The 18,380-nt window shown below is 47.3% G+C and overlaps 1 protein-coding gene across 14 annotated transcripts in view; it reads right to left on the bottom strand.

Annotated features, from left to right (window-relative positions):
- The window catches only part of TENM4 (teneurin transmembrane protein 4), a 2,920,333-nt gene that overhangs the window by 52,547 nt on the left and 2,849,406 nt on the right, over positions 1-18,380 (bottom strand). For 11 of the 14 annotated variants that reach the window (XM_058690343.1, XM_058690336.1, XM_058690342.1 and 8 more), the window contains 5 exons: positions 17,415-17,676; positions 14,546-14,813; positions 11,608-11,751; positions 7,882-8,131; positions 5,629-5,649 (listed from right to left, as the gene is read on the bottom strand). In XM_058690343.1, coding sequence (XP_058546326.1) covers positions 5,629-5,649; positions 7,882-8,131; positions 11,608-11,751; positions 14,546-14,813; positions 17,415-17,676 — 945 coding nt within the window. The remainder of the gene's footprint in view (positions 1-5,628; positions 5,650-7,881; positions 8,132-11,607; positions 11,752-14,545; positions 14,814-17,414; positions 17,677-18,380) is intronic. The other 3 variants (XM_058690348.1, XM_058690338.1, XM_058690340.1) reach the window with 1 other exon arrangement.

Here is an 18,380-nt window from a genome sequence, read left to right as displayed (position 1 = left end):
GATTTTATTCATTTTTGTATTTCTAATGTTCAACTTGATGCCTTCTAGGGCATAGCTGTCACTTGCTTTAAATGGATGGTATCTCCATTTTGAGTTTATTTAAATACCATTTTCACTCAAATTACTTGGGTGTTTCTTTTCCTTCTCTTTTGAGGGAAATGGATAACAGGATAGATGTGCTGTTTATGTTGAAATGTCCCTTGTGACTAACCCTCTTAATGCAGCACAGATTTGATCTTCCCAGATGACACTGATTCTGGCTAAATAAAATGCAGTGACCTTAGATCCCAGTCTGCAATGTGGGGCAGCCCGGATCTCTCTGCTTCCCTGATGACAGCTGCGAGGTGGGGCGGTGAGCGGGGAGGGGTGGGGGGACAGGGAATCATTTCATTTCTTTGTGCATCACTCATGATAAACCGGTGCTATCTACCTTGGCAGCAAATGTGTCCCTGCGGGAATGTGGTGGGGGCCCTGTCCACTTAGATTAGCCCCCTGAGTTTCTGGCTCATGTCTTCTTGCAGTGACCCAGAGAAGTGCCACTCATGTACAGTTTCTCAGCTCAGTGAATTCCAGAAGAAGGTGGCACCAGCAGGATTGTCCCAGGGAGTCTGTAAGAGCCGCGGCCCATCTTCTGTGCTCAAGGACATATTTGAGGTCTGGCAGTCGGGTTAGTGTAGGGGAAAGAACGCTAGCTTTGAATTTAGAAGATGTGGGTTCTCACTGGAGCAAGTCCCCTAAATCGCTCAAACTGTAGGTCCCTCGGCTGTCAAATGATTAAGTCCCTGCTCTGCGTTGCTCACAGGCTTGTCATCAGGATCAAATGAAATTATACATCTCAACAGCCCTTTCTGGTTGGAAGAGCACTTGGACAGTCTTCAGCGCCCTCCTTCCTCATGCCACCTGCACAGGGAGCAGCACCTGGGCCCCCATCGGGGGCAGGGCCACCGTTTGGTGGAACACAGCTTGGAGAGATGACTGTCACTGGTACGAAGGCATCCGCTACCACCTCTGGGTGTGTGTTCCGTCCCAGACACCATCCTTGTGCTCTGCACGCACAGCCTGACGTTCCTCACAACTGCCATGTAAGGCAGGTGCTTTTTTTTTTTTTTTTTTTAGTATTTCAGAAAACTAAGACCACCAGAGGTGAAGTGCCTTGACCAGAGCTAGAGACTGCTAGGTGGCAGGATGGGTTTCTGACTCCAATCTTCTTGACCTAAAGGCTGTGTTCTTCCTATTTCCCCACACTGCCTCTCCAAGCCTAGGAAGCACCATTGTCCTTACTCACTGGGGAGCATCTGATCACGTCCATGTCCTGAGATCCAGTTCCAGCATCATTTCATCTGAAATGCCATTCCTGGATCCCCAGACCCCCAGACCCCAGACCTCCCCTGGAGAACTGGCCACTTGCTTCGTCGTGTCACCAGACCCCTAGCAAATATACTTTTCCTACCTGTAGGACCTTAAGACACTGTTCTGCTTAGTTGTCTGTCTCCTCAATGACATCTCGAAGTCTTCAAGGGCAGGGACCAGCTTCGAGTCCCTGCTGCTTGGCCCTGGGCTGGTGCAGAGTAAGTGCTCCAGAAAAGCCCACAAATTTATGCACCGGTGAATGAATGGCTATCCATCTTGCTGGGAGCATACAGGGGAAATAATAATGCTATGGATCTTACAGTGATGGTTCTCAAACATGGTTACACAGCACATTCACCAGGAAAGCCTAAGAAAGAAAAACCTCATCCACAATATCTGAAGAGCCTGGGCATCTGTCCCTTTAAGATCTCTCCAGGCGACTCTGAGGCACAGCCAGATTTGGAAACTGAGGCCTTAGAGGCATGCTCTTCAAATTTTAATATGCAGATGAATTACCTGGAGATTGTATTAAAATGCAGATTCCAGTTCGGCAGTTCTGGGGTGTGGCCTGAGAGCATATGTTTCTAATAAGTTCTCAGAGGATACCAGTGTGGTCTGTCTGCTTGCTTCGAGCAGCAAGGCCTTTGAATACTCTCAAAACCATGGAAGGTGGCCTACAGCTGAAAGCCCGGGGATCAGCTCTGCAGCAGGGACCATGTCTGAGTCAGTTCTGATTCCTGGTATCTTGAGCTGGGCCGGGCACAGAAAAGAGTCACAGCTCTGTTTCCTGAGTCCACTGTGGGACCCACATTCTTTTCTACTTCCACAAACGTGAGCTTGGCACTTCTGGAAGCTACGTACACACTTGGATGCTATAAGAGTACCATTCCGGACATTCATGAACTGAAATCAAGCCTCACACTGTCCTCTTTCTGGATGGTGTGGGACCTTCCTGATAGGAGCTGGGAGTCCAGGGACTAGAGGCAGTCTATTCCCTACTTCTTAGTGAGAATTCTCCCTTTGTCTCAGAGTAACTAGCATCCTCTGACCCCATTTGCTGGGAGCATACAGGGGAAATAGATTTTGATTTATTCAATAGAACTTGATTTACTGGCTTTTAGAACCAGGGGGAGAGCCACAAAGACAGAGGTTCAAATACTAGTTCTACCACCCACTTAGTAGGTGACCTTGGGCAAATCACTTCATTACTCTGAGCCTTAGTTTCTTCATCTAAGAAATGGGGATAAGCACAACTACGTTAAAGGGCTACTCTGAGGACAAAATTGTATAAAGAATATAAATTTCTGAGCATAGTGCCAGTTCCATTAAGAAATAAAAATGCCCAGGGGCGCCCGGGTGGCTCAGTTGGTTAAGCTCTGACTTCGGCTCAGGTCATGATCACACAGTGAGTTCGAGCCCTGCATCGGGCTCTGTGCTGACAGCTCGGAGCCTGGAGCCTGCTTTGGATTCTGTGTCTCCCTCTCTATTTGTTCCTCTGCCCCCTCTCTCTTTCAAAAATAAAGATTAAATAAAAATTTTAAAAAAGAAATAAAAATGCCCAATAAATGGCAGCTGGTCACCTGGAGAAACCTTCAGAGTATTTATGTTACTGCCTAATGGAAAAGCCAAGTATGTCAGACTTAATATTGTCCTGCCCAACCTACTTCCTGGGGGAAGTTAGGGCTTTCTGTTGGAGTTAACTTAATACGTTGATGGAGACTGATGAAGACCTGAGTTCAAATGTGCCCCTGAAAAGGGCATCAAGCATCCTCCATCACCCTGGGGAAGAGATCCAGGAGGAAATGAGGATCCTCGTTCCCTGAAAGGGTCCACAGAAGAAGATGCCCAAAGGATTAGGGGTCCCTGCGCGGTGGGCTGGTATGGAGGCTGAACAGCCAGAGGCATGCAAGGCTGCCCTGGGGAGCATGTGTGCAGGCTACCATTCCTGGGAACAGCTGAGACAGTAAATGCTCATGGACAGAGAGGATAAAATTTTAGAATTTTTAATCCACTTCTGACATTTATGAATGGGGACACCAAGGCCTAGAGAGGGGAAGGGATTTACCAATATCCAGGTGCCAGTTAAAATCAGAGCTCAGACTTAGGTGTTTCCATTCCAGATTTTCTTTAAGAAACTAGAGAAGGCAGAAACAAATTCCCTTTTTCCTTCCACTTGGTTTTACTTTAGAAATCGTTTTTGGCACCTGAGAAAACGATGAATTGAGGGAGGGCAGGAAACTGGCTTTGAAATCATGCCATGGATGTATCAAAAGATCACTAAACATCAGGCACCAAAACCACAGCTCTCACAGTTCACAGATGATGAGACTGGAAGCCAGAAAAGCGGGATGCCCAACCCAAAGCCACACAAGTGCACAACAAAGCTGGACAAGAACCCTGACCTACTAATTCTTCCCAGCTCGGTCCCCTGTAACCCCGCTGCATCCCAGGCAGTTACCGCCACTCACTGAAGGTCTCAACGTGAAATGCTAGATTTTCACCCAAGATCTTCGTATGAAATGTACTTCTAGGTTTTCTCTAAAACTGAACCTGAAGGTATGTATCGATGTATATAGTTCAGTATCAGCCATACAAAGCTCACTAAAAATTCTTTCAGATTTCCGTGTCAGGAAAAAGTATTCTCCCCTCTGAGAAGTGAGCACATTTTCCCATTTCTGAGAATGCAAACCATGAGAATAGTTATGTTTCCCTGTTTGCTCTGGCTGCCAGGAAGTCCAGGGTCTAATCTGACATACAATCACACATATGTGTTTCCTCTTTTTTCCTTTTGTTACCAACTTCTATTTAATTTACTTTAAGACACGTATCTTTGGTTGTAAGAGGACTGAATTCCTTTTTGGGAAAGTTGACATCATCATCATCATCTAATTGTTATGATGATGATGATGATGATAATAGTAATAATAATAATAATAATAATAATAATAATAATACTAGCAATAATAATAGCATCCATGTCTGGAGCTCCCCTCTGTGCCTGGCACAATGCTAGATACTTTACAAGTATCCTCTGTAACCCTTAAAACGGCTTCCAAGAGAGATTTTGTTGACCTCAAGTCAAAAAGTAAAGCTCAGAAAGATGAGGTGATTTTTTTTTTTCAAGGTCAGACAATGGGCGGGCGGGGAGGGGGCGGGTTTCAGTTTTCTCATCTGTAGATTAGATGTGCCATGAGCACCTACTTCACAGGGTGCTTTGGGGATGAACTGCTATAGCCCATGTAAATCCATGAACCTTCTTTCTGCCTCACGCTAAATGCTCTGTCCATGTTATTATTATCTTAAAATAATACATACGATTGTTACATTAATACCATATCTAATTACATAGATACGGATATGATCATTATTGGATTTGGGGTCTGCCTCTTTCCGCCAGCCTAAGATTTTCTTTTATTCCCACTCAGCACCCAGCCCACGCGCCACTTCGGTATGAGCCATGTGTGGGTAACTGAAAGCTACCTTGGTAGCCGCCCCAGCTCCATTTGCCCATGGCTTTTTCAAGTCACCCAGATGTGTGTTAGGCAGGGGACTCTGAAGTGACTGTTCCCCAGGAGTCAGAAGAGTGCCCCAAAGGCAGTGGTGCTGATGGGCAGACATTTCTCTTGGTGTCTCTGATGAGGTGGCTCCCTTCTGCCTGCTGAGCCTCACTGTGAGCCTACACGACAAATCCCCTCTGTGATAAAGCTCCTATTTGATGAACCACCTATCTGGGTGGTTCATATGGCCTAAACATTCCTCCCCACTCTTCCCTTGCTGGCAAACTTTCTGGTGGGGTCACCTAGCACCCTAGCCACCAAAGCCAAGGCACCTGCAATGCCCACAGAAGTGCAAATCTGAAACCTGTCTTTGTCCAAGTTCTTCACCTGATCGAGATGTTCTCAAGACGTCCCATTGTGACTATGAAAGCCATTAAACACAGTTAGGAGGTTGTCCTCATTCACTCCAAGGATAAACGGATTGGTGTTCAAATTACTAGGCCAAGGTTAAAATTGTTTCCCCTATTATTTCAGTCTGTCATGTCCACAGATTACCCAAATAACTGCTACACTTTGCTAGAGATTAGAGGAGTTCGGGCTCTTGCCTCCCACCCCCACCATTATTAATGACTTCCTCTCATTGTAACTGATTACCTCCAATCAGTTCCAATCACACAGGATCCATTTGCTAGTGAGCCATCTGAATTTGACACGTGCAGCTTACCACACAACATGCAACAAGGCAGAGGAGAGACAGGAAATTCTCCACTGGTTGGCTTACCTATGTCTGAAATCTTTATTTCTGACAGAAGACAGGAGAGCAGGGAATAGAAGAAAGAATGAGGTGTTAGCAGCGGGGTTAGAAGCATTATTAGCAGCCTGAGAACTTGACAGCAATGGTACTGTACAATACTATAATAAATAAAGACTTAGCAGCTATGACACTGATTTATTTTATATTGGATATTACTTGTCAGTGAGCTCACTTACAAGCAGCTACATATCACAGAAGAGGCATGGCTTCACCTGCACCACTACTGCTGACTTCGGGGAAGGGGATGAGCCTGACACACGTGGCTGCTCTCACCAGAGCTAAGACAGGGGCTGCAGCAGCGGCTTCCCTCCCCCCTCCCCGCCCCGTACAGAGACACGCTCCCCGAGACACGCATGTTCACTGCTGTGCCTCTGTTGCTGTGCACGCTGCCCTACAGAGGGTATTCAAAACTTGCGTAGCCCACCATGATCCTCCTCATGACAGAATACAGAACTGGAGACATACCATAATTAGAAGGGCAGGGGGCGGGGGGGAACAGGGGGACAGGCCGGGAAGAAAATACATTAAGATTGACAACATACTGATACGTGTATTTTTCTTTCCAAATTTCATTTACTCCTCCCTTCCCTACTTATTTGTCTTCCACGATCTCCCCTCAAAGGTGGGAGGCAGGGAAAATGGGGCGTCTTATTTGAAGATGTGAAAATGGAGGCCCAGAGCGGGTAGATGTCTTGCCCACAGCTGGACAGCTTCTCTGCCAAGGTGGGCTGACCCCTAGGCTGTGGCTCTTCCCATTACCCTACAGGAGGTGGAAAGACAATGTGAGCAGCTGACTGGAGCAGACAGGCTTACGGGTTCCTCGTTCCCTGACAGATGTCTGTGGCAGTGAAACTCATAAAAGAGAGAAGAAAGGCAGAGAATATTCCATTGGTGGTTCTCACAAAGCCTGGTATCCCACTTCCTATGAGTCCACAGAATTCAGGCTTCTGATTCTTGTCATGGCCAAAGACCTCCTGCTTCATTTGTCTCTGTGTGTGTGGGTGACTACGAACCCTCTCCTCTTGAGGGCTGCCATGACCGTGGTCAGTTAGCAAGCCTTCCCTTCCTTCACATGGGCACTGCAGAGACATTCTCACCAGGCAATTACTTCCAGGGGATAACTTAACAAGGCATTAAAGCCAAAGTGGCCCTCTTTGGGTCAGGTGACAATTCTTTGGCCATGCAGAGCTGTGCGATGGACTTGTGGGCTTCGGTCCGCCACTCTAGAAGCTGGACCTTGGGCAGATTCTTTAAACTCCCCGAGTCTCCTTGGTCTTGTTTGTCAAGGGCAACAGTGGTAAATATCTTGCAGGACTGTTATACTGGGCAAATAGTTGGGACTTCACAGAAGGGAGTTTCCTTTTCCCTGGCCAGTTTGGAAGAAGGCTTTCCAGCTCACAGGACTGTTCTGTTCACACGAACTCCTGCCCAGGACATGGGCAGATCCTACTCCCTAAAGCAATTTTGAGGAACTTGGGGCAATTTCTCCTGCAAGGGAGTGTGGGGCAACCCTGTCTCTAACCACAGCTTCTCTGTAACCCTAGAACCCACCCTGTGACAGTGCTCTGGTTCTAAGAAGACCCGATTTAGGGAGTCTAGAGAAAATGCAACCCATCAGGCCCTTCCCCGAGCTCTAAGTATGGCTATGCTCCATCACTCACGGTTGGGACGGGGAGAAAGAAAAGGTGGAGTCGGCTGGCCCTGCAGCATGCTAGGAGCACAGGGGCACCGCCAGATTTCAGCCCGTGGGCCTTTATCTCAGTACCAGACAGCTGAAGAGGACTGCTCGAACTCGGATGAGTGTTTAGTAACAGGGCCAAACCTACTAATGCTGGCTTTGTCCATTCTGCCATCTTTGTCCTTATAAGAGGTCTCATGAGACTAATTTCAATCTGTTTGGTGCCAGGAAACAGAAAGAAGTTCAAGGGCTTCCAAAAAGTCGAATTCCTGGTTGTTAGCAGCCTTCTATGTCTTCTGGGCATCAAAGATATCCCCCTGCCCCACGAGTGGCTGGTCTTCCTTTCAGTGCCCGGTGGAGAGCAGCACCTGCTTCCCCAGAGCCCCCAGCTTACAGTTTAGCCCTGAGCTGGGAAGTGAAAAGTCTCAGATGGACTCTGACAGGTGAGGCTCCTCTGGGTGTCGTGGGTAATGCTAGGTGGGCGCCACGGGATAGCAAAGGGACAGTATTAGGAAGTGTGAGGAGGACATCACCTTACATACCTCAACTCCAGGATGTTGGTGACATTCCCAGAGGGGAAGATCCTCCGGATGTAGTTGAAATCTCCCACGTAGAGGCTTCCGTCAGAGCCGCACGTGAGGGCCACGGGGGCCAGGAGTTTATTGCCATCGGCAAGGCCATTGCAGCTGGGGCAGGAGATGCTTCTCCGGCGCCCATTGCCCATGATGCTCCCGATGACGGGTGGCTGCTGAGACACAAACTGGTTCTCCCCATTCCCTTTGTGTAAGATGCCTGGGACAAGGACAGAAGAACAGAATCACCTATGGAGCAGGAAACGGCTGTCTTCTGCGGCTGACCACAGAGTTGCCTCGATTTTGCAAGGAATGCAAGATCTCTGCCTACCATTTCCAAGACTTACCCCCCAAGGCTGCCACACCCCCATCATGAAACCCAGAGTGTCCTGAACAGGCCATGCTGCCTTCCTGATTGAACGCTCTCAACAACTCTGTAAGATAGGTATCACTGTCCCCTCTGGATGCACAGGGGGGAACAGGCTAGTGGCTTACCTGAGGTTACACGGAGAGTAGCAGAAGTGCTCTTAAGTCCAGGCCCCTAATCATTCAGCTCCACTCCTTCTCAAATAGACTGTACACATCTCCTGTACCTAGTCCCCATCTCTACTGCAGCGTGGATTTTTTATGACACTTACGTGTTTTTCTCTCTTTAGACTGAAACCATGTTATTTCCCTTTCTATATCCCCAGTGCCTATCGCAGAACCTGACACAGAGTAGATCTCAATCAATGTTTAGAGAAATGCATGAGTGAAGTTCAGTCTCTTCTCACCAGGGTAGATTCAAGACACCTGGGTTTTTACCTGGTTTTGCTCCTAATGGGCTGATCCCAGATGTTGTATTGGCTTTCCTACTGTTTTAACAGAGCTTGGATCTCCGTTTCCTCACCAGCAAAATGAAGGGACTGACCTCAGTGACTTGTAGCCTTCATCCCATATCCACACTGTTTATTTTGGGCCCAGATCATCCTTTATCTCCCATATTATTGCCACAGTCTCCAAACTGGACTGTGCCTCTGACCTCACTCCTTCCATACTGAAGCCTGAATGAGTTTTGGGTTTATGGTCACAAGAATCTTCTCCCAGGCTGTCACCTATTAGCTCTGTCATTTATTAAATAGGTATCTTTCATTTTTACCTAGTCCAATCAAATCATTTTCCTACTCTAATGCTTGTGCTTTTTGGTTTTAGGGAATCCTTCTCTGAGATCATAAAGATATTCTTCTGTGTTTTCTACTAGTTTTCAAGTGTTACCTTTTAAATTTAGATCTGTAATCAATCTTGTTTATTTTGTATGTAGTGTGAACTTAATTTTACTTTTCTTCACCCACTGAGCCAGTTTTTCCAATACGATTTCTAAAATAACTATCTGTCTCCACCGATATCTGATGTTGCCTGTGTCACGTGCCAGTTTCTATGTGTGTATGGAGCGTAGCAGAAACCGTAGTCATCCACAGGTATCCATCCTGTCCCCCGTCCTTTTTCTGTAGCCACAGAACCCCTGATGTTTGGCTGTCCAGGTGACTATCTGGAACTGCCTACACTTGTCAGGCGACTAAGTTCTAGCCAGTGGCATGGAAATAGAAATGGGGTGGGCAGCTGTTGGGAGGTGTCCTTGCAATGGAAAGGGCTTGCCCTTAGCCTTTTTCCTCCTTCTTGCTGGATGGGATGTGGATATGAAGGCTGGAGCTTCAGCGGTCACCGTGAACCATAACCTTGGGGATGGAGGCCTGATTGGAGCAGTGGGAGGGGAGGTGCCTGAGCCCCTGAGCCTGCAGTATGCCAAGCCAGCCCTGGGTTATCTACCTCCAGACTTTCAGGCGAGGGAGAAACAAACTTTTTGCCTGTTTGGAATTCTGTTATTTTGGCTTTGCTGGCACTCATGGCCAAAATGATTCCTGATGACCACTTATAGGTCAGTTTCTGAACCCCATGCTCTGTTCCGTAGAAGCTATTTATCCGCTCGGGTACAAGCACCACAATTTTGGAGACTGTGGTTTCTTTTAAGATGGATACCAAACTGTCTGGCAGTGCTTCTTTTTTCCTTTTTCTTTTAAAGGCTGTCTCAGCTATTCACAAATCTTTCTTCTGTCATAAAATTTACAATTAGTTGGTTAGTTTTTCCTTAAACCTTTTTTTTTTATTCAAATCGTTTTATTAAAATTATTTGGCAATTTTAGGGGCGCCTGGGTGGCTCTGTCGGTTAAGGGTCCGACTTCGGCGCAGGTCACGATCTCGCGGTCCGTGAGTTCGAGCCCCGCGTCGGGCTCTGTGCTGACAGCTCGGAGCCTGGAACCTGCTTCAGATTCTGTGTCTCCCTCTCTGCCCCTCCCCTGCTTGCACTCTGTCTCTCAAAAATGAGTTAAAAAAAAAAAAAGAGTTTGGGGCACCTGGGTGGCTCAGTCGGTTAAGCGGCCAATTTCGGCTCAGGTCATGATCTCGCGGTCCGTGAGTTCGAGCCCCGTGTCGGGCTCTGTGCTGATAGCTCGGAGCCTGGAGCCTGTTTCGGATTCTGTGTCTCCCTCTCTCTCTGCCCCTCCCTCACTCATGTTCTGTCTGTCTCTCTCTCTAAAATAAATAAACGTTAAAAAAAAATAAAAATAAATTAAAAAAAATAAAATTATTTGGCAATTTTAGTAGCAGTGCAAAGTTTTTGACTCTGACCACTGGACACGCTTACACACGAGTTTATGATATTTGGTCTGCTGTGGGTTTGGGTGCATGTACTTTTCCAAACCTTCTGCCCTTCCTTTCATTACCAAATGGCAAAGTGCCTTCAGTTTTGCTGTCTACAATATTCTACTACTGAATGACAGGAATCTGGAAAGTAAGATTGAAAAAAAAAATCCATAGATTCAAAAATTCTCTGCAAATATTAAGAGCATGTAAAGTATACTAGAGACACAATGTTGTGGTTTTGAGCAGCATCCAGGGCCTCTCCAGAGTAGGTGGGAGATGTCTGACATCAGGAGCATATTTAGTTGTCCCATCCTGGAACACAGTCAAGGTGGGCTATCTGAAATACAGAGCTGATCATGTCACTTGGATGCTTGAAACCCTTCAGAGGCTTGACATCGGCCTCTGGATAAAGTTCAAAGTCCCAGTCTTCTGACCCTGGGCTCTGGCTGCTCAAGCTCTGGCTTTTGCTTCAGCTCTTGCCTTCACTTCATCCTTTGCTCAAACCATAAGAAACCTTCTCTCCAATTACTCTTCTTTCAGACTTCTGTGCCTTGGCACATACTGTGCCTTCTGCCTAGAATGTTCTCCCTACTTGATATATAGGGCTGATCCTCTGGATCTTTTGAGACTCAGTTCAGAGGTTCTCTCCAAAGAGACACCGTGCTGAACCGGGAAAGTGAGTTGCTGCCCTCCATGCCCCAGTGTCCTGTGCTTTTGTGTGTGATGGCACCATCCACAGCACAGCCTGGAGACTGCCTGGGAAGTGTTTGCTTCTGACCAGAATATCATCTCTTGAGGTCTTTCATTTCTGCGTCTCCACTGCCTAGTTGTGACAAGCACAGAGCAGGCTCCCAAGGAGTATCTGTTGACTAATCCTTCTGATGACTGATCACATACAAGCCCATGTAATTTGAAGTGTGCATTTTTTTTTTCTTTTTTAAATCTGGCAGGGCACAGAGGTTACGAGACAAGGGCCACACCATGGCCTGGCTCCTGGAATTCTGTTAATGCACTTACCACTTTGGATGTTGAGGGCATGATGTTTGTCTAGGCTCCATCCTCCCAGCTTAGAAGCATCGATTTCATATCCCTGCAGCACTGCCGTTCTTTTTTCCCAGAGGATCAGATCTGGGCAGGATTCATACTCATAACCCACGGAAACTGTAGGAAACAAAAGCACACAGGTGAGCCAAGGCACAAAGTGCACAGGTGAGTAAAGCCTCTTCTTTGGCTTTGATATGCACGCAAGGCTCTGGCTTGTCTTTCGTAGAACAGGAGAAAAGGTCATATTTCTAAGTGCCTTAGAAATCCCGAGCCTTAATATGCTTTTTTTAATAGAGCAATTGTGCATTATGAGGAAAAGTTAAAAAAAAAGTACTAAACAATTTAAAAAGGACCCAGGAGAATCAATTCCCAGGAAATAATCCTTTAGTATGGAAAATACTTCAGGCACAAAACTCTTCACTGCAGCACTATTTATAATAGTGCGAATTGGAAGTAATCTAAAAGTTTAAAAGGGGTTACAGGTTAAGCAAATCAAAGTGTACCCACTAGATGGGGCCCCTGGATGGCTCAGTCGGTTAAGTATCTGACTTTTGATTTTGCGTCAGGTCATGATCTCATGGTCATGAGATTGAGCCTGGCATTGGGTTCCATGCTGAGTGTGGAGTCTGGTTGGGATTCTCTCTCCCTCTCCCTCTGCCCCTCCACAGCTCTCACGCTCCATAAACAAATAAGTAAGTACGTCTTCAAAGTGTACCCACTTGAGGAATATTATGCAGCCACCGGATAATTTGGTTATGAAGATAGTGGGGTGTCATGGAAAATGCTTATGGAATAATGCTAAGTTGTATATACAGTATTCTATCTAGGCTTAAAAAAAACTATACACAAACTATAAATGAGAAAAGAAAATAAACATAAATGTTAACAAGTAGTTGTTTTATAGAAACATGTATGAATTTATTTATATTTTTGTCCGTTCATCACATTTTTATGAATGATAATGGTATTACTTTACTAAAGAAAAAAATTCAAGGTCGTTTATAATGAATACATGGAAAAAGAGCTCACTTAGGGTACTTTGAAAACTGGAAGTTGCTTTGAGTCTCAAAGCTTGAAAATCCCCTGGTTTCATTTCTGTTTCATAAATCCAGACCTCCTCAGAAGGACACCGGGATGCAGGCTAACCATGGCAACCGTCCTGAGACTGGATTTGTAAAAAGCCCTGTACCTGCCCTGTGGAAAGGAACCAGCAGAGACAGGAATGCCATTTCTTTCAAGCATCTTTCTGTGCTGACAGTATCCGTCAAGAGGTCAATATCCTACTGCATGTTCAGGACAGGAATTAACAAGGGGACAGTCCCTTAAAAGTTTCTTTAGGTGCCATAAAAGTTGTTAGCCATCTATGGCAGGAGGGGAATGTTCACAGGGACATCTTCTCTGTGACCATGAGTCCCTTAAGCAGCCTCTACGCCTCCTATTGGTCACCTAAGGGAAGTGAGCCTCAGCCCTTGAAGTCCCACTATGCAGACACCTGCCTTTGTCCCTGGCTGGTGGACACTAAGGATACCCATTTCACCTGAAGAGGTTGCAAGGCTTTTTTTGTTTGTTTGTTTGTTTTATGGGACCCCAGAAGTACAGAGTTACAGAAGGGAGAGTGAACAGAAAGAGATGGCATCGTCACTCCCAGCATGCCCTTGTGAGGTAGGGTGGGATGCAAAACTACAGCGAGGGACTGGGATGAGTCCAGCTCTGTTCCTGTCTCATCCATCCTTGGGAGGTCCCCTCACCTCTCCCGGCCTCGGCTTTCTCTTGCAGAATCCGAGGACAATTTCTGACTCACAGGGTGGTTGTGAGGATTAAGTGGGATATTAACGTGCAGGGAAGCACACTGTTCAGAGCAGGTGTTCAACAGACATTCTCTTATTGACTGCCTGCCTTCCCTCCCTCCCTTCCTCTCTTTCTTCTTTACAACATTATTTCTCCTCTGCTTCCTCATTCTGCCATTGCTCGATCTAATAAGGGAACGAAATTGGAGTAGGTTTCAAGATGAGAAGGAATTTCCTGGGCTGATACTCTACGTGTTTGGGGGATTGGCCCCGCAGGGGTTAGGTCGGCTCACAGTCCAGCTCTGAACCCTTCCTGGGACTCTGCTATATACGGAGGCTGGAATGAGCACAGCCTGCCCCTGAAGCCCGACGTCTGAGTGGGGCTGGGACTCCAGGTGAGGCCACAGTCACCTTCTGCTTCATCTTAAAAACAGACAGAAACAATGAGGAGGGGGGCCCCTGGGTGGCTCTGTCAGTTAAGTGTCTGACTCTTGATTTCGGCTCAGGTCATGATCTCACGGTTCATGAGTTCAAGCCCTGCGTTGAGCTCTGTGCTGACAGCATGGAACCTGATTAGGATTCTCTCTCTTCCTCTCTCTCTCTCAAAAACAAATAAAAACTTTAACAACAGCAACAATAACAACAACAACCACGACAGAACCTCTTTGATCGAAAATAAGGTAAAAAGGCCAACAAGCCTTCCTGATGAAGACAGAATCTTAGCTCCTGCACCTCAATAACTCTGAAGAAACCCAGGAGCTCCAGACTCCCACATTTCTCATGGGTGAGTTCAGGCCAGATGGTTGAGGGGGCCATAGCTGCATCTTCGTGGCACAAAGCCTCTTTTAGCTGTCACATACCACCAGAGCACTTTTCAAGGGCCCTTCTGCTTTTGTTACCCCCTTTAAAAAAAATTATCAGCTTTTCCACATTCAGGTCTTTGAGTACATTCTCTTAGGTCACGGATGGCCACCGAAAAGTCTTGAAGGCCGACTCAGCCGTAGGAATTTCTGAGAAGAGGAAGGGAGGAGGAAGAAACACGGCAAGTGGAAAAAGAGCCCCACGTCCCCAAGCGTCACTGTGTCTCTGAGGATGGCCTTGAGTCCTGGGGCTGAGAGGCTTACCGAAGGCTTCCGAGAGCCCGAACACCTTCTGGTTGTAGACATCTGTCTTGTCCCAGATGAAGTAATAGGACAAGTCCGGGGCCGCAGCAAACCACTTCCTGAAGAGGCGGCCCTCCACTGCCACCATGAGGTGCACCTTCATGAGGTTGAAGGGGATGGTAGGGTGGGTGAGGCTGATCCTCAGGACAGATTTGTAGCCAGGGGTACGGCTGCTAAGGTAGCTCAACCTCATCTTGCAGCCAGAGATAGCGATTTCCTCCTGCAAAGCCTAGAAGACAGATTACACAGCAAGTGACGGTCATGCACTCGTGGGAGGAGGGGGGCTGACAAGCCCCATGTGCTCTGGGTGTTCAAGAGGTAGAGGAGGAAGCAGAGATGGGGGACGAGGGAGAGGAGGAGCAGGAACTAGAAAAGAGAGACGAAAGAAGAGGGGGAGGCAGAGTGTGAAGAGAAGCAGGAGGAAGAGGGGAAGAGGGGCAAAGGGGAAACGGGAGGGAAGAGGGGGGATCCCAGAGTCAGGAGGCCTGGCTCTGGACCAGCTCCATGTGGTACACCCCTGCCCCATTCCACGCGGATGATGATGCTCACCCTGCTGCATTAGTGAGAGGAACACATGAGATAATGCGTGTAAAATATTTATCATCATGTTGCCTCTCATTCACTAGCCATGCCCTCCGAGAAATGCGTGCAAGCTGCCGAACGTCAGCCTCCTCTCCAGAGTAGTGTGAGGATTGAGTGAGGTCACACATATAAAGTGCCCAGCCTATGACAGGTACTCAGTAAACAGGATGCTGCTGCTGCCGGGAGCTGAGGGTAATATGAAGACAGACTTTCCTTCAGACTAACACGGACAGCCACCTCAGCAAGGGCAGTCTCTCCCTCAAAACTTTCCTAAAATAAGACCCTCAAATACCTCTCCTCTTCAGGAAAATAAACAGAGACCATAAGAGGCTGGCCAAACAATTATGCGGGGTTGAGAGCACGGCCTGCCAAGGGCCTGTGGCCAATGCCTCCCTCCAGCTCACCCACAGAAAGGGGTCAGACTGGAGGCATGGAGTTTCCATGCCCCATGCTGTGCTAGATGAACAGAATGGTGGGGAAGGTGGCACTTTATCTCCTGTACGTAATGGGCTCATTTCCAAGATGGAACCTTTAAATCAATGTCAGGGTTCTCAGGCACATGGCGAAAGCGGAGAACTTCTATCAGCTTGATGCTCTGGGCTCCGTTTTAAGAAGGGGACATTAAATCAATTGAGGCTAACGTATCCATTAAAAGGACAATGATTATTCTACTCTGGTGTTCAGGGAGAAACTGGGCCTTCACAAAGAAAGCTTTTTCCTTTCTGTCCATTTCATATCACATATGGGGGTGAGCTCTCCCTACCCCGTTCTGAGCACACAAAATTTTAGGGACTGGCCTAAAGCAAAGCAACCTTCCTAAAAATCAGCTTGCAGCTTCTAGACAAAGCAGGCTCTATACCCTGGTGAACCACAGGCAGGGTTCGAGTGCCATCCTGATGCTCTCATAAATATTTATCTTCAACACACCTTTTACAGTGTACATCTCCCAGTGCTTGCGAAGGCTGGCCAATGATAGGGCCAGGAAAACCCAGGAGCTTGTTTTCATGTGTTTCATGAATCTGATAATAAGCAAGGTTTGTGACCCGGCTGGGCTCGCAGACACCCAGCTCAGGGAGCGCTGCGAACAGGGTGGGACCTTTAACCTCATTTGTTCCAAAGTCTCTGCTCCTGGGAAAATGTCTAGATGGAGCTGAACCAGGGTTGAGTAACAAATTACTTCTCTCCAGCAAGCTCTGTCTCCGCTGACAACCATTTCAAAAGAAAGGTCAGCCTGGTAGTTGAGATAGGAGACCGGCGCCGAATCTCTAAAAGGAGCGAGGTTTTCAACCTGAGGGTGCAATGAGAATTTCAAAATGGCTGTATGTCCTTGTGGGCTGGCGCCAGAAGCCCATCAGCAGGACACACACACACACACACACACACACACACACGCACACGCACACGCACACGCACACGCAGATATGACTGCTCAGCCAGGCGTGAAACATACACATGAAAGTGTATACGCTCCCTGCTCCACAGGCCCCTGCAACCTATTAGCATGCACATGACCAGAGCTCTTGGTGGGCAAGCGAGCGAGCCTGGGACCTCTTCCTGCCATCTCTCTTCCCTTGGCCTTTGTTCCTGCCATCTGGGATTGGGCTGGGATGGCAGAAGGCATCTCGCTCTCCACAGCTTTGTTAGGCCAAGAATCTAGGTTTCAATCCGATTAGACTGTATCTTTCCAAATTACTTCCTTTTAATGAGAATTAAGTAAAGCACTTGTATGTAGAGATTTGAGCCAAAGCATACCTCTGGCATGAAGGCAGTGTGTGTAAAATAATCTTAAATAAGAATAATACTGGAGAAAATTTATTGAGCGCTTACTGAGTGCTACACCTTGTGCTAAAGCGCCTCATGTATATTTTCTCACTGAACCTTTATTATGATGCCTGTGTGTCCCACTCCTGTTGGTAGAACCTATCATCATAAATATTTTCTACAGGAATGATGATAGAGGGGGACATTGGAGGCTGGGGGGAAAGGAGAGTGGAAGTGAACTGGATGGCAGAGCGGAAAAGGAGTGGGAGTTTATTATATGCCTGAGTGTGCCAGGAAGCTTCCAGTGCTCCTGTGTTTTGAGTACGGAAGAGGGGTGACCATCACACGCCACGGCTGCTGTGGGGTCTGGCAGCCGGATTCTGCATGGTGGGCTGATGAGATCTCCCTTTCCCCTGTCTCTGAGATCCTCCTCCACCCCACAGGCGAAATAAAAGCACAGAGAAATATAGCTAAGAAAGCTGGGTACCTGAATTTCTGGAACGATGGGGCCCTTCTCTGCACAGGAGCTGGCAAAGGACGTCAGCGGGGATGGAGACACGACAGGGTTGGGGCGGGCGAAGTTGCTCAGGTCACAGCTGGGAATCTCATTCTCCTCATGTCGCATGATGATGGTTTCCATGACAAAGAAGCGATCCCAAGGCAGCCAGAGGGTGTGCTCCTGTGTGATGAAAGGTGCCCGCTCAAACCGGAGGATGATAGAGATGCCGCCATTTGTGACCAAGTCAAAGCTGTTTGAGAGGGGGAGGGGTGGGAAAAAGGGGGGAGCAGGAAAAGCAGGAAACAGGAGATGAGGAGGAAGAGGATAATGGGTGGGGGTGGGGCAAAGAGAGATATAAAGGAGAAAAAAATTACACCAAAAGGTCTGAGCACTTGTTGAGGAGACCATAAAACCTAAAGACTTCACTATAACCACAAACAGTAACAGAGATTCCATAAAGCATTGGTTTTGGGGGAAATGGTTCATTACAGAGATTTTACCAAAACCAACATTAATAATCGCTGCTATGGAGAGCCATTTGCCGGGACACAGGACAGCTGATGAGCTTCTGCTATGGTGGTTCTGGTACCTAGGGACCCTTAGAGCTGAAGCTCAGTGAGAAGTCGGCAGAATGAAGTGGAACAGGTCCTGCCCTGGTATTAGGAGCCCTAAGCCTAGTCCTGCCTCTGCCATGAACTGCTCTGCGATCTCGAGCACATCCCTCAGCCTCTCTGACCCTCAATTTTCTCAATATATAAAACGAAAAGGTTCAAATGGATTTTTTATTCAAGTATAATTAATAATACAGTGTTATATTCACTTCAGGTATACCATATAATGCTTTCACAATTCTATACGTTTCTCAGAGCTCACCGAGATAAATGTACTCTTGACCCACTTTATTTCACCCATCCCCTCTCCCACCTCCCTTCCGGGCAACTACCAGTTTGTTCT

The sequence above is a fragment of the Neofelis nebulosa genome, chromosome 10 (assembly GCF_028018385.1).
Source record: "Neofelis nebulosa isolate mNeoNeb1 chromosome 10, mNeoNeb1.pri, whole genome shotgun sequence".
In the NCBI taxonomy this organism is placed as follows: Eukaryota; Metazoa; Chordata; class Mammalia; order Carnivora; family Felidae; genus Neofelis; species Neofelis nebulosa.
This window is presented reverse-complemented; position numbering and strand designations above follow the sequence as displayed.